The 15,607-nt window shown below is 39.1% G+C and overlaps 1 protein-coding gene across 1 annotated transcript in view; it reads right to left on the bottom strand.

The window, feature by feature from the left end:
* The window catches only part of Med13l (mediator complex subunit 13L), a 352,308-nt gene that overhangs the window by 29,007 nt on the left and 307,694 nt on the right, over positions 1-15,607 (bottom strand). Inside the window, exons 14-18 of the mRNA XM_008847464.3 lie at positions 13,187-13,286; positions 12,228-12,237; positions 8,065-8,275; positions 7,326-7,531; positions 2,950-3,887 (exon numbers count right to left, since the gene is read on the bottom strand). Of these exons, the coding sequence (XP_008845686.2) occupies positions 2,950-3,887; positions 7,326-7,531; positions 8,065-8,275; positions 12,228-12,237; positions 13,187-13,286 (1,465 nt within the window). The remainder of the gene's footprint in view (positions 1-2,949; positions 3,888-7,325; positions 7,532-8,064; positions 8,276-12,227; positions 12,238-13,186; positions 13,287-15,607) is intronic.

Here is a 15,607-nt window from a genome sequence, read left to right as displayed (position 1 = left end):
CCCAAGAGCCTTGCTATCCTTGTGAAGGCCCACATTACCTTCCTGGTTCCCATAGAATGGGAAGAAAAGCACAGAGAAGATTGAAGTAGGGGGTGAAATGGAGATCAGAAAAATAAAATAAAACCTCATTTAATTTTATGTCTTATAGGGTTTATACTGAGTACAATATTGTATAACTATAATAATTCAACTGTAGACCTAAAAATTTACAGCCAATTTTCAGAGATGCATCTTAGCTCAAAAAATTGTTATCGAATATGTCAATTCTGTCATAATGAAATGCTTCTTCTAAGTATGTGGTTATTAAATAAACAATTTAAAAAGAAACAAAAAATTTCTCAATTATATTATTTTCATTTACAAATATCAGTATTTTAACTATTTGAGGACAAAACCGGAGGCCTTGAAAAAGTTTTAGAATGTTCTTAATATAAAATATCTTTATAAGACACAGAATGCATAAATATCTTTATAAGACCTTCACTACAGCTTGAGGCACAAGGACACCTATAGGGCGCAGCACTTGTAGGCCATCTGCATGCAGACAAGGAAGGCAAAGTGCCCATGGCTTAAATACTTCTGCAAACAGTTACCCTGGGAAGAGCTTCTTAGAATGGGAAAGCAGCCTCTGAGCCTCCATGCAGGACTGCTGCATACATGTATGGATATGAGTGCTGGTCCTGGGATGGAGGAGCTATACTGCTCATCAGATTCTAAAAATGGTCTGTGGCAACACTGAGGCTGGAGAAGCAGGCTGGGAATTCATGCAGGTGGACACTCTACTTTTCTGATTAGAAAAAGAATTGGATAGCAATCTAAAATGTATCTGCCAGCTAAATCTAAAACACGAGGTACTCAAGCGTTCATAGGATATTTATATTATATTCCTGAATCAATACTAGACAGCTTCAAGTTTGTAGTCCAACAGAGTTTTGGGGTTGTTTAATTCTGGGATAAATCACTCTAGAAATTTTCATAAACAAACATAGGTTTCCAGTTTCTCTTGAGAAACAGAGATCTGACAAGCCAGAGGAAAGAGCTTTATATGCAAGAGCTGAGCCCAGCCAAGCGGCGATTATTCCCTCAGGTACTTCTCCCCAGGTTCCTGCCCAACAATCTGAAGCAGTGCTTATCGCCCTTTATCTTTAAGCTATGTCTCCTTTTTATTTACAGTAAAGAACCACAGCAAAGTACTGCTTGTACCAAAGCCTCCACCAAAAGTGGGGACAGAATAAAGAGGACCACAAATGAGAAAAACAAGCAAGTAAACTCTATGTGTGAATACAAAATAAAGTGTTTTGAAAGGATACAGTTTAAGGTATTGCTCTTTGCAACCTCATTCACTTATAATACTATCTGCTACTTTTAATCATCTTATCATAGTCAGACTTGCCCTGCAATAAGATACATAATTCCTCACATGGAAAGATGACAGCACCAATCAAAGCATAGAATGCTTTTCTGACCTGTGGCCACAATGTAGAGAAAAGGGCCACCCAAGCTGCTTATTCAACATTTTGGAGGAAAGGTCACATTTTCTTTACTTCATAAATTCATTCAGTAGATATTACTTCAGGGACTGTTAGGCACAGCCCCCTGTGTTTGAAGCTAAGCAGTTATCAAAAATGAGGACAACTCTTGGTACTGTTACCTCTAGGAAGCACTCCTTGCTTGGCCTACTCCCAAGACACACATGTTCCCCTAATCTACTGACGTCTATCTTCTGGACACTTTTATTATGCTATATTCCAGTCTATATCTGGGGTAGCTATGATCCTCACCCTTGAGAGATGAGATTTTTTTTATTATTATTTTTATTTTATATGTATGCATGTATTGCCTACATGTAGATAAGTACACTTGTGTCGTGCAGTGCCCACGGAGGACAGAAGAGACTGTTGGAGTTACGGACAGTTGTTAGCTGCCATGTGGGTGCTGGTATTCAAACCTGCAAGAATAGTCAGTGTTCTTAACTGCTGAGCCATCTCTCCAGCCCGCGAGATGAAATTGTTCAAAACCTTATTCCTACCACTCAAGTCTGGCCTCTCTCTGTTCCCTCTGCTCCCCAGACCCAGCTCCCTAGGTTCAGAAGACATGTTTCATCACTTTAATGCTCACTGGCCATTCTTTCTGGACTGCTGATATCCCTATAGCCTTCCAAAATAGAACTCGCTGGGCTGGAGAGATGGCTCAGCAGTTAAGAGCACTGACTGCTCTTGCATAAGACCCAGGTCGATTTCCAGTACCCACATGGTGGCTAACAACCATTTTTAACTCCAGTTCCAAGGGACCTGATGCCTACTTCTGACCTCCGTGGGCACTCCATGACACAGGTGCACTTATACACATGCAGGCAATATACTCATACACATAAAGTAAAAATAATAAATTAGTAAAACAGGACCCCCTCTCTTTTTACCTTCTCTGGCTCCTCACCAGGCTTCCAGTGCTTCCTCTCTCAACATTTGGCTCACCTCTGCCCTTGGCGCAGTGCTCATTCTACAACTCCCTCCTGTTCAATTACTTTCTCTGTGCCTTGACTGCAGTCATCACCCACAGGCTAACTTCTAATATCTACTTGCTCTTTCCACATAGACTACTCAAAGGGGATCTGTAAAACTTCTGTACCTCCCAAACTCCATTTACGACGCTTCTCCTCAGAGTGATCTTGATCTAGGATGAAAATCCCCTACAATAGACCCTGCTGTCTATCCTACAGATTTTTAGGACAAAATTACTTTTCTCCGAAGGTGTTTCAGTAGAAAACCCCACTCCCCAACACACACTGCTCAATAGGAAATGAAATCAGCCCAGTCCTCACTTCTGTTCCTTTTAGTTTTAAAAAGAGGTGAGTGATCTTAAATTTTTGTGACATAGTAAAAACAGCTTTTACAATACTGTTGCACCAAGATAACTTTTTGCCACAAATTTACATTCTGGGACACTTACCATTGCTGTGAGGCCAACAGTGCACAGTGGCACTTCTCACCAGAGCCTCGTCTACTTTTCCACCTGTGGGATTATCCACATACTGCCGCCCCTGCTCCAATGCATTAAAGCACTCAGTCCAATAATCATTATTATCCGCTTGCACCCGGTCGTAACTCCAACTCACACAGGGAAGAGTCTGACGATTGTTTGAGGAAATGTAATCCAGGAAGCTTAGAGAAGCAAAAGGTTGTGTATGCTGATTTTGGAGAAGGAGGAGAAGGCTTATGGGTGGCTCTAGGGATTTTCGGGTTCCCTCCATCTGAGGAAGAAAGGTGGACTGACACATCATTAAGCGCCTTTCTGCAGCTTGGCCAATATCAGAATTCTTCCCAAAAATATCTAACTCATCTTCAAGGAAGAGCCCAGAATTGTAGCCAAGTTTACGATTCATAATTGCGCTAAATCCACAGGTGCAGCGGTATTGGTCCTCATTGGAAGAATCGGGGATGTAAAGCCCGACATCCGCCCCTTTGATGTTCATGTTGCAGGCACAGATGCAACAGCTGTCAAAGTTCCTGTCCTTAAAGATGTTCATCACAGAATCTGAGAGAATCAAGGTGACATAGAGACTGTGGGCCTCAGGAATTGGCTGCATGGTGGCAGGTTCCACAGAGTTAAGGGGCCTTGTGGTAGAGGGGGTAGAGGCTGGTGACCCCTGATCAGTGCTGTCGTATTTCACAGACCCTTGGCCACTGGCGGTGCCCCCACCTCTAGGAGTTCTTGGAGTCCTGGGGGTTCGTGGTGTGGGGACAGAGAAGCGAGGGGTGGCTGGAGATGGGAGAACTCCTGCCCCACTGTTGCTAGCCGGGGCAGCACTGTTCAGTGTCACTGGCGTGTTCATCTGTGGCGTGTTCAGATAGTCTGGATCTGCTAGGCTTCCAACACTAGGCACATTACTGTAACAAACAAGGTACCATGTGAGAAAGAGCAGCAGGCCACAGATGCCAGACCAATACATACCCCAAACCACAGCTGTGCACTTATCACTTGGTACGTGCAATTCTCTTTCAAAAAGAAGAGAAGGGAGGGTGAGAGGGAGAGAGTAAGAAACAAAGTGTGAAGAATACACATAGCACTTCCCTTCTACTTGTTCCACATTTAGATAAGTCCTTACTTTAACCTTTAGAGGAAACTTATACCATTTCTATAAGAAAACATGATACTGGGTTTGGTCAACATGATTTTTGAAAAGCTGTAACTATTAATGGAGCACATGTGTTCAGATGCTAGACTAGCCAGAGTTCTACAGGATGGAATTACCATCTAATTTGCAATTGCATTTTTGTCCTTTTTGGAAATTGAAAGTCTGCCAATGTACTTGTTCTCTGAGGGCATAATTCTATATATGATAGTAAAGTAGTTGTAATCAAATACACATGAAAATTTAACACTTTTCTAATTTTGAAAGTGCAGCCCCATCTAAGCTTGCATTTTTACAGTAACAAGTGACCATTAGGGAGCCCATTTGCCAGTTCTGCACTACAATTAACAGAAACAGTGCATGTGCGGCAGGTTCTAATATACACAGCTCAGGAGTTAAGGGTGCATAGCATCATGGTTACCAGGTGCGAAGAGATTTCTGCAGAGTGCTGGATGCTTCCAGCTTGTCTTTTATTTTTCAATGTGTTATATATTACACATATCATATAATTACTTTCATTCCCCAAGACTGATCTTGTAAGCAGTGACTTGGAAAAAAAGCCAGGCAGAGAATAAGTGTCTGCAACGTTTGGTAGTTTTCTCACTGTAAAACACATCCTCAATATACTCTGACATACCTATGAAACACTGTTTGAGTCCGTTCTCTGTACTTACAAGGTATCAAAAATACAAGCTTTTCAGTCTTAATATTTTCTATATATAAATCCTGTGTTTACAACAATGTTCCTCCAGTAAACTACATATTCTTTCACTTATAACAGAAATGAAGGATGTCAAAAAGAAATTATTGTTAGCTAACTTTCTGTGATTTTTAATACTTACACTACTAGTCCAAATATCCATCAAGCATTATAAAGAAATTTTAAGCATGGGTATAGTAATAAATAAAAACATAGTAACAAATGACTCAGAAATTTGATTGGTAATTACTGGTTTCTCAGAGACCAAAATAGTTAAGTGCAATAAATAATGATATTCATTCTAATTGAACTCCTTTTAAATTTTCCTGTTCAACAAATATCCTAAAATGACTCTGCAATTTGGGTCAAAACAGAAACTATGACTGCTAGCTGAAAAATCCAAATAATTGAAGTGCTCTCTGGGTAGTAAAAAATATTCAATCATATTTAGCAGCCTCATTTTTCTCATTCAGTATAAAAAACTGAACACCAACTCTGTGTAGAAGCTGAACATTCAACAGAGAAAAAGGAAAGTTGGTGCCACGTACAGCAGACCTGAGGTGAATGACTGCAGGTGTGCTCAGCTTGACAAGGCTGAGCCCACGCTGATGGAGACTGTACACCATAGCAGGAACATTACAGTCTTGAACTGTGCTGCTCAGTAAGGAGCTGCTAGATCCCAGTGTTTGATTTAAATGAAATAGAGCTAAAAATTCAGTCTTGGTTTCACTAACCACACATTAAGTGGACAACAATTACCACACATGGGCAGAGGCTATACTATTAATTGGTGAAATATAAAACACCTCTTTCATCACAGAAAGTTTTATTAAGAGTGTGGGTCTAATCTTTGGATGACAAAAGAGAAACGTAATGGTGGAAACAATAATCTAGGTTACTATAACCAATAAAGCCTTGCAGGGGGTGCAGGTGTGTGGTGGGGGAGTGTGGCAGCATGGGGGTGTGGTGTGTGGAGTGTGTGTGTAAGGTTAAACTACTGAATGGTTCCTGAAGCTGCTGCCTCATTCATTGGAGAGGGCCAGCACTAACTAATCTGTGTCCCAGGGTGTCTGGTGGTATTGAACCAGTATCTAAATAAGCAAGATGCAGCAGAGCAGCAACCACAAGTCAGTGCTCACAGAGCAGTGCTTCTGAGCTTTCCTATTGCTGGAGCACTGTGATGTCCACAACCATCAGTTGCTAGAGCCTTTCAAAAGTTCTGGGTGGGAGTCAGGGCAGAATCACTCCATTTGAAAGAGAGAAAGATTCAGGTAAATTGGTCCTTTAAGGCCATACATAGAATTTTCAGAAGTCAGGAATGTCCTATGACACTACAGCTCTGGCTTTCAAGTCTAGGGTCCTTCTATCACATTTCCATCACAGTTTTTCATTCTGATACCGACTACATAAACAAATTAGAAATCTGGTTATTGAATTACAATTGAATTATAGGAGATCACAAATGTGTGGTCCACAGAATGGGTCCTGAACTACAAATTCATTTTACTGGCCCTTAAAGCTTTTCTTTGAATTAGCTGTTAACACTTTATGGTAGAAAAATATATATTGAAGTTCAGATTTCCATTCCTCCACACTGACCTTACTCCTGCTCAAATACTGAGTAGCAAATGTCCCTTAGAACGGGGTACATGCTGCAGCCCTGACTACCCCTCAGTGATGCTGTGCAGAGAAGCATCACCAAGCTGTACTTACCCTGATCATTTCATCCACTTACCTACCTGTCCCGGATATAAATTTGAGTTTGTGACTTTTTATTTTTTATAGCATTTAAATTATCTGATTAATAAATTATTTCAGCGAAAATTCACTGAGTCTACACTGTTGATATAAGTCCTATTTTTCTGGGCAGTATGAAATGCCCAAGTCATGATAAACATCTTTTTCTACTTTCCTAAATGACACTACTATTTTGTTGCCACTTTCCTAATTTTAAAGTCCCTTTAAGTAATACATTGAAATCATCACACGAAATTCTTACCACCACCACCCACAAATATTATCAACTCTCATCAAGTGATTGATTCTTGATTAGGTAAATACTGGTTTGACAATGAATAAGCACAAATACATAGCTCTCTACAAATAACCTTAGTTTGTCAAAATATACAAAATTCCACTTACAATTAAATATACATTTTCAACACAAGACAACATATACAAAAGCATGAATAGGTCAGGTATGGTAGTGCACACCTTTAATCCCAGCACTCGGGAGACAAAGGCAAGTGGATCTCTGTGAGATTGAGGTCAGCCTGGTATACATAACTAGTTCCAGGCCAGCTGGGGCTACAGGGAGACCCTGCCTCAACACCACCTCCCCAAACAAAACCAAAACCAAAACCGTGAATGGCCAACACATGAAAGTTTTACACGGTATGCTGCTGTCATCACTTATAACAAATACTTAAGAAATGGTTAAAAAAAAAGAAGACATGAAATATGGCAAGTAATTGGCAGAGTCCCTGTACATACTTGTAGCCATCTCGAATGAAAGTGGCTGCAGGGGGCATGGGCAGTTGTTCAATTTTAGGAGGAATTGCCCATGAAGGCCGAAACAGACAGGCATCAGGTATCTTCAGAGGTAGCAGGCAATGGCTCGGCAACATCTTCAGTGGAGCAAACATGGAGGATCCCACAAAAGGTTGGAAGGGTGGAACTTTGTGCACATATGAAAAGTCCTGTGACAACAATGTGGGGTTGGTGTTAATGCTGGCAAACTGGAACATGCCAGAGTTACTCAGTACTTCATTAACATAACATCCTCTTATATAATGGGTACAAATACTCTAATGCCGATATTTTTGTTTATTTTAAAGACTTTATTTTTATGCATATGTATGTGTGTATACATGAACTCCCTTATGTGGGTGCTAGTAGAAACCAGAAAAGAGTGACAAAACTCCTGGAGCTGGAGTTACAGGCAATTGTGAGCCGCCGAATATGACTACTGGGAACTAAACTCCACTCCTCTGGAAAAACAGCAAGTGCTCTTAACCACTCAGCCATCTCTCTGGTCCCTAATGCCAAAATTTTTAAATAAGCAAAGGACACTATAATTAATATGCCAAGTGATGTAATGTGTTCTCCAACTTACAAGCTTCTTGGGAACTTATGTGTTTATGGCACACAGATAACAGTATGTTAAAGAGCGTGTATAGGCGTCTACTTGGAAGCCATCCTGTCTTTGGGAAGTTAATAAAATAATGATTACCTTTATTTCTTCTGGCTTGGGACTTCCTAATCCATCTTCTACTTCCATTTTGAATTCTGTGAGGTGTGTGGAAACCATACTGACCATAGGACTCTCCATCATACCCAATGCTGTCACTGTCTCTGAACTTACTCCATCTTTATAATTCATCACAGGAGAAAATGCAGGATGTTGTTCCAAAGATGGAGGGGTAGGGAACATCCGGAGGAGGAGGAGGAGGAGGAGGGGGAGGAGAAGGTGGTACATTCTTTCAATAGGCAAGACTTCTAAAATAAAATCCTAATATATAGCCAGGTATCCAATTAGGTGCTCTGAACAGTGCTGGATAGCCACACCAGTTGTACAACAGAACATCAAGATACAGGTCATCTGTAGAGATTTATACTGTTCTTGCTGGGCATGGTGGTGCATGCCTTTAATCCCAGCACTTGGGAGGCAGAGGCAGGTGGGTCTCTGAGTTCAAGGCCAGCCTGTCTACATAGTGAGTTCTAGGCCAGCTGGAGCTACGGAGAGACCTGGTTGCAAAAAAGACCACCCCCCGCGCACAAATTTTGCCATCCTCCTCTTCATAGTTTATGATATGGCTTCACATTAATTAAGTGAACAAAGTCTACGTAATGTGTATTTTCCTTCCAACAATTGAGTCTCTGAAAAGTCAAAGGAGATAAGCAGAAACTGGAAGCAGTTTGATGGAGCAATTACACTATGAAGAATTCTATCTTTGTTTGCAATTGTGTTTGAAATATTACAGAACATAAAAATTGTTTAGAGCCAGGATGGTGGTTTTTATGTAGTAGGATCACTTGGTACTGCTCTTTTGAGAAATTGACTCCACACTCTCCTTCTATTAATATAAAACTTTTAGAGTTAGGATTAATAATACTACCTAGAACCAAAACATAATATATTGGAAATCAATAGGGTATGGCATATATTTTAAGAAATATTTAGTGACCAGGGATGTTAGTTTAGTGATGAGTGCATACTAAGTTTGTGTGATGCCCTAGGTTCAATCACCAGCAAAGAGGGAAAGGAAAACTCAAAAATATCCACATTTAAATCCTTTTAAAGCAATATTAATATTAATAATGTAATAGCAGAGGCTCATTAAAGTTCTGGTTCTTGAAAGTAGGCTGCACCTAATAAAATGCAAGTTATAACTGCACAAGTTGGCCACTAGGGGGTACCCTGTGTTTGGAATTGGAGTTTATGTGATGTCCCCATTTCCTCTCCTGTCTTTCTAGCAACTCCACAATTTAAATAGGGCAAACAGTTGACCACTCAGCAGACTATGATCTGACTTTTAGTTCTTAACCAGAAATTAATAAGGACTGGTTCTGCCCTGAGCTATAACCTCTAGCAGACCTGTGTTAAGAAGACAGGCCCAGGGAGCTGGGTTCACATTCTCTAGGCAGAGCTCTGCTATGGTTGGGACTCTTTCTTTCTTCAGGGCTTAAGTTACTTCATCTAGTAAGCAAGAAGTCTTCGCTAGGTATGGAATTCTTAATAGGCCTGCTAGCTTCGCTTTGGGACAAGGGAGCTTCCAACAGCTTCAGTATATGGAGGCAGAAAAAAGGGCAAGAACCTCTGGATTTCAACATTTTTATCATGTTTCCTAGTAAAAGAATTATATGGTCCTAAGTCATTTCCCACCTCTTGGCCTCAACTGTTCTCTGTAAAGCAAGAAGAAGGGATGGGTCTCAACTTTCACTTCCATAAGAGACCCTTTATGTCTATTGGTTGTCTGGTTAGAGTAGGATTTGCGTAAGATTTCATTAGGCAAAGTGGTATTTGCTACAGTGAAGAAAAAGAATTAAAACCCCAAGCTCAAGGTCAAGGAACCTACTTGCTATGATAACATTCTACCCACAAGGAACTGAGTAATTCCTAAAACTAGGGAGAGAAGCCAAGTCAACTATTTGAGATACCATATACAACTTAGAGGTTCTGTGGAGAAATAATCTCCAACCAGATCAATATATGTTCTTTAAAATAAAGCAGAAAACTAGTAAGTTACGTTTGACTTGAGAAATGCATCCCCTGCCTTTACCCTTTCCCAGGCAGAGTAGACTCCACAAAACCTTAATATGACATCAAAGTCTAATTCTCTTGGAGTCAAAATAATATGCTTACACAGCCTTTATTTTCTGACTACAGTAAAAGATTTTTCCAAAAAAGTGGCTCTACAGAAGGATGGACTGTAGGGCTATGAAGGAAGAAGATGAATAGGAAAAAATGAATGACATATGTGTATAAAAATGCCATTATGGAGCCATAATGCTAACTTTGAATGCTAACTTAAAAATTAAAATACATAAATAGCATTGTTATCTCAATTTTTAAATTTCCTGTAAGAAATGTAACCCATGTATACATAGATGCTTGTGCTTACCCTAATTAATTCTACCTAACAAAGCTATATACCTATGTTTTTGAAGCCTTGGTCACCCTGTTAATTTTTATAAAAGGTAAGAGAAACCATAAAAGATGCAATTTTATCTGCCACACGTCCTCTTTACAAAGTGGTCCTCAACTTTTATACTAGCAGATATTGTTAAGGAAGACTTTCAACCTCTCTACCTTCAATTCTCATCCATAAGATGGTACTAACATCTACCTCACACTCTGCACAATAGATGAGATAGTACAGGCACAGAAGTGAGCTTCTCACCATGTATACCTAAACATACAGTAAGTGATGAAATCAGTCCAATGGAATCCAAACTCCCAATTAAGGTTTGACTGGAAAAAGATGAAAATACTATTCAGTTACAGGAGCTCTGAATAGCTGATCCAAATGAACTGAGATGCCAAATAGAACTGGCTTCAGGGTGTGTAGAGCAGAAAGTAGAGACCCTCAGAAACAAATGATGCTCTTCCAAAACAGATGCATGGTTTGCCAGTACAACTCTGTTGCTAGAGAATGACTGAAGTGAGGGGGAGACAACTAGAGAAATGACTAGAGGGGGTTGTCTACCCTGCTGATCTTTCCAGCTGTCCTGTACTCCACCACCATCACCCTATACTGGATACTTCCTCAGGATCCTTTCTACCTCAGAATAAGAAGCAGAACCCCGTACAGGGGTAAGTGCTCTTGGAGAATAAAAAAATCAAACTCAAAAATCAAACTCCTTCAAATTTTTGCCTTTTCTAAGACTCAGTCTTCAAAAAGATAGGATTTCAAAGAAATTCATAGGTAAATGGTCTGTTTTAGTGTATTGATCTTTCATTGTTAGATACACAAATTAATAATTATGGATCCATTCCTTTCGGCCAGTATCCACTAGCCACAACTGGCTACTGACCATTCAGAACAGGGCTGGACCGGACCCAACTGAGATGAGTTGCATATGTAAAACACACATCAGTTCCAAAGACTACTACCAAAAGTAAACAATAACTTTTCATACGTGATTACATGCAAAGACAGCATTTTGGATACATCAAGTTCAATAGAAATTTGTTAACAAAATTAATTTCATGGACTTTAATAAATTTTTAATATAGCTATAAAGTTTTAAATTATATGTGTGGCTATCACTGTAGCTCACTTTGTATCCTATTGTACACTGCTGATGTAAATATTACATTTCATAACACACCCATCTTCTTACGTCCATGTCCAGTAAAGCTAAGTACAGATGAAAACTTCATGCCAATCTATTTTTGCTATCGTTTCCAAGGAAGAAATACAGTGTGCGTCTACACATCACTCTCCCCAAACACATGCACCCCACCCCACCCCAACAGCACTGATTCACACACATACTTTATTTGGACCTTTCTGGTTCTACTATCTGGTTCTGTGTTTTATTTATCTATTTATTTATTTATTTAATTTTTACTTTTTTACTTTTTAATTTTTTCCTGAGACAGGGTCTCCCTGTAGCCACAGCTGGCCTCGATCTCACAGAGATCCACCTGCCTCTGCCCCCCAAGTACTGGGATTAAAGGTATGTGCCACCATGCCAGGCTCTGTGCTGTATTTCGACGAATTTTTACAACACATACTTTATCAACAAATTTTGAATAGGTTCTTTCTGAAATAATTCCTTATGAATAAAAATGAAACATAGCACATACAGTCTAATTCATTAGGTCGGGATGCTAACTAGGAGGATGTCTGAGTGGACAGCTCTGATAAGTCTTCAGGCACTACAATGTCTCCCACTGCTACGTTTCACTTCCTGTCAAGAAGTGGAAAGAATAACTTGATTCTTTCACCTGATATACCCCATATTTATCTGTTTCTTTAATCTGAAATTCCATGTTTGCAGAATTCTACAATGCAGAGTAATAAATGTTTAATTAAAAAAACTATAGCAACTGGCTGTCATTACTCATCTCCATCCATGTCACGCTGAAGAAAGCTTTGTATATTTTAAAAAGCTCGGATCTACTAAAACTGTCAAAATCTAATCTCTGTGTACTTCCCACTTCTACATTTGAGTAAATCAGCATTACATTTATAGGTTCATAAAGCTTTTGGACGCATCCCTATGACATGGTGGTTTTTCCCTCAATTTGTTCTCATTAGCAGCTGAAGTTAATGAGAAGGTATTAAAGAATGATTGGCAATGGATTATGTCTCTGCTTTGGAGTCTGTAGAGAGCCACCTCAACTTTCTTCTCTCCTATCAAAGATTATACAAGAAGTTCTCTGCTCTCATCAGCATATGTTATAAAATCAGGTACCTCAAAAAAGACATAAAATCTTGAAGATAAATATCCATTATCCTTGCATCAACTAAATTTAGGAAAACTGAATTTTAAATAGTGCAATTTCTTAGTGGAGTATCAATTAAAACAAAAGTGTGCAGCATCTGACCTACAAGAAAAGAGTTACTAGAAAAACAAACCCCCAAATATTTTTTCCTACACTGTAAACTATAGGTCAAGTTTTAGTTTGAAAACAAAAGAATATGAATTTAAATTAAGATAGTTTCTATATATGATTAGCTGCTTGCTATCTCAGAAAAGCTAACTTATACAAGTTTTAATTCACAGAAATCTATCAAAAGGAAAAACAGGAGGAGAGTTCCTGAGACAGCACCACTGAGTACACCAGCATGATGCAGAAGTCACAGGTAGTGAGCAGCAGCCCAGCTGGCTCCTCCACATACTTGGTGGGTAAGGAGCAGCAGCTCTTCCATCCTTCCCGAGAGGTCGATCTTCAGTCCCAACAGCAGGCGTTTTGGATGAGCGCAGTGCAGGGGATACAGCCTAAGAACAGAGTTTGTATTTAGAACACAACCAGGGCAGCAGTCCAACATTCTGAAGTGTACGCCTGCTGACACTTAAGATAAGGAAAAGCGCTTTCTCAAGTAGCATTCAGTAGATGAACTAGAACTGCCAGAGACAAAGAAAAGATAACAAGCTCCTCCAAAGAGAAGCTGAGTCTCTTTCCTTGGGCCTGGCAGAGGCAGACCGTGCCATCAGATTGAGAGTGCAGGCCTTTAGCAACGCCACCCTTCTGGACCATCACAAGCGTAAGTTTCATGAACATGGTAGTCACCTGATGGCAGTGCTTCTAGCTGAAAACTGGTCTGGCTTTTCTTGCTTGGGAAGGAAGCAGCTAAAACAGATGGCCTCATCATCTCCAAAGCTATCATTTTTATTTTTTACCACAACATGCACCTTCTATTCCTATTCTGATAGTTAACATTAATCTTCACAAAAAGCTATATTTTATAGCAATCTTTAAATAAACAGACACCCTGATCATTATTCAAAACAAATTAATTTCCTTAACAGGTAAGATTATTTTTAAGAACTCAAATGAACTGGTCATAAAATAAAGTACAAACAATAAAATAAAAATTCTTACAAACAGAATTCTTTTGCATATTTATACTTATGTATGGTGAAATGCAAAAATTCAAACACATGAATTAAGCAGCCTCCCAACTCCACTTAACTAGTAAACAATTCATGTCATTAAATAGTAGAGTAGAAATAAAAGAAAATATCATTTCAAAGAAATGAAAATTCAACTAAAAAATTCAATCTCCTTTGTATATATTAAATATATCCCCAAAATTTAACCACATCTTCATTAAGTCCAATAGTAACTTATAATTTATACAAGGAATAAAATCAAGGCCTCAGAGCAGACACCAGTCATTACTATTAATGGTAGCAATTAATAACACACACCAATCCATAGCTCTTGCTCTTTTTAACCTCATTTACTGCCTGCTTTTTACTTCTTTGACTTTGACTCATTTTCTTTCTAACTTTATTCTCAACATCACTACCCCAAAACACTAATGTGGTGCTCCATCCAGATCATTAACACCGATCCTAGTCGGTGTTTGGCTTCTAAGAGCTAGCCAAGTTCACAGAGGATCTCCAATGCCTAAATCAGCAATAAAAACATGCCATGTCCTTTCTTTCAGGTAGTTACAGCCTGAATTCAGATCCTTGTGCTCCAACCCAACAAAGTATCTTATAGGATTCTTGTTTTCCACACATGAGATTGATTTTTCAAAAACACACATTTCTAGCAGTTCCACATTCATAGCCAGCAGAGGAGCATATTACCTGCGTGTTTCTCTGCTATTCTCTGGCTGTACAATCAGGGCTCATTCCACACTAAAACTAATGCCCCTCCCCAGCTCTCACCAACCCCAATCTCTCCACATCTCAAGTCAAATCCATTCTTCAAGGTCATTATGATCTCATCATCATCTAAGTACTTACAACAGTAATGGTATATAAGAACTGTTAATTAGCTACATTTTATTCAAAGTTAAAAGGAGCTCTCAAAGTCTGATCCCTACTTAACCTTTACACCTTAATTTAAACACTGCTGCCACTCTAGCTGAATGTTCAGTATCCTTAGATTCTGGTCTGCAAGTGAGCTCCTAACAAGAGATACAATGTAACTTTATATGCTGTTTGAAGTCTGTGATGTTTCTAGTATAAAGGTAGCAATAGTCAAATGTGTAAATTTGATAATTGCTTCAGTTATTTGCCACAAACAGATCATCAAAATTCTTTAAAAATTTATGTAACATGGATTGATAGGGAGGAAAATTAAGCAAATAAATGACAAAAGTAAACTAATAAACCAAGTTCTTTGGAAAGAAAGCCACCTTATTCACCTCCAGCTCCCTGAGAAGTAACAGGTACTAGTGTTTGCCCAAAGGCACAAAGATTAAGAGGACAAGAACACAAATTTCCTGATTCTTGGCACAGATGACTTCTAAAGAATCAGAATTCTTTCTGTGTCAAAGCAACCATGTGCACACTCTATTTCCCAGTCACGGCACCGCGACCCTACGAGGTACAGAGCACACATGCATCTCTCAGAGGCATGTGCACTAACCTATTAGATAAGTGTTGTGGACATTACTTGAAAAATGTCATCTAAAGAAACATATTTCCAATGGCTTCATTAAAGTAAGTGTGAAAGATTTTAATATTTACAACTATAATAAATCTGATGTAAAACAAACAAAAAGTATGAACAAACAGAAATATCTTTGTGAATCTTTTCAAGGCACGGAAATATTTTTTTTAATTTTTATTATTTTTATTTT

The sequence above is a fragment of the Nannospalax galili genome, unplaced genomic scaffold (genome assembly GCF_000622305.1).
Source record: "Nannospalax galili isolate Female #2095 unplaced genomic scaffold, S.galili_v1.0 scaffold120, whole genome shotgun sequence".
In the NCBI taxonomy this organism is placed as follows: Eukaryota; Metazoa; Chordata; class Mammalia; order Rodentia; family Spalacidae; genus Nannospalax; species Nannospalax galili.
This window is presented reverse-complemented; position numbering and strand designations above follow the sequence as displayed.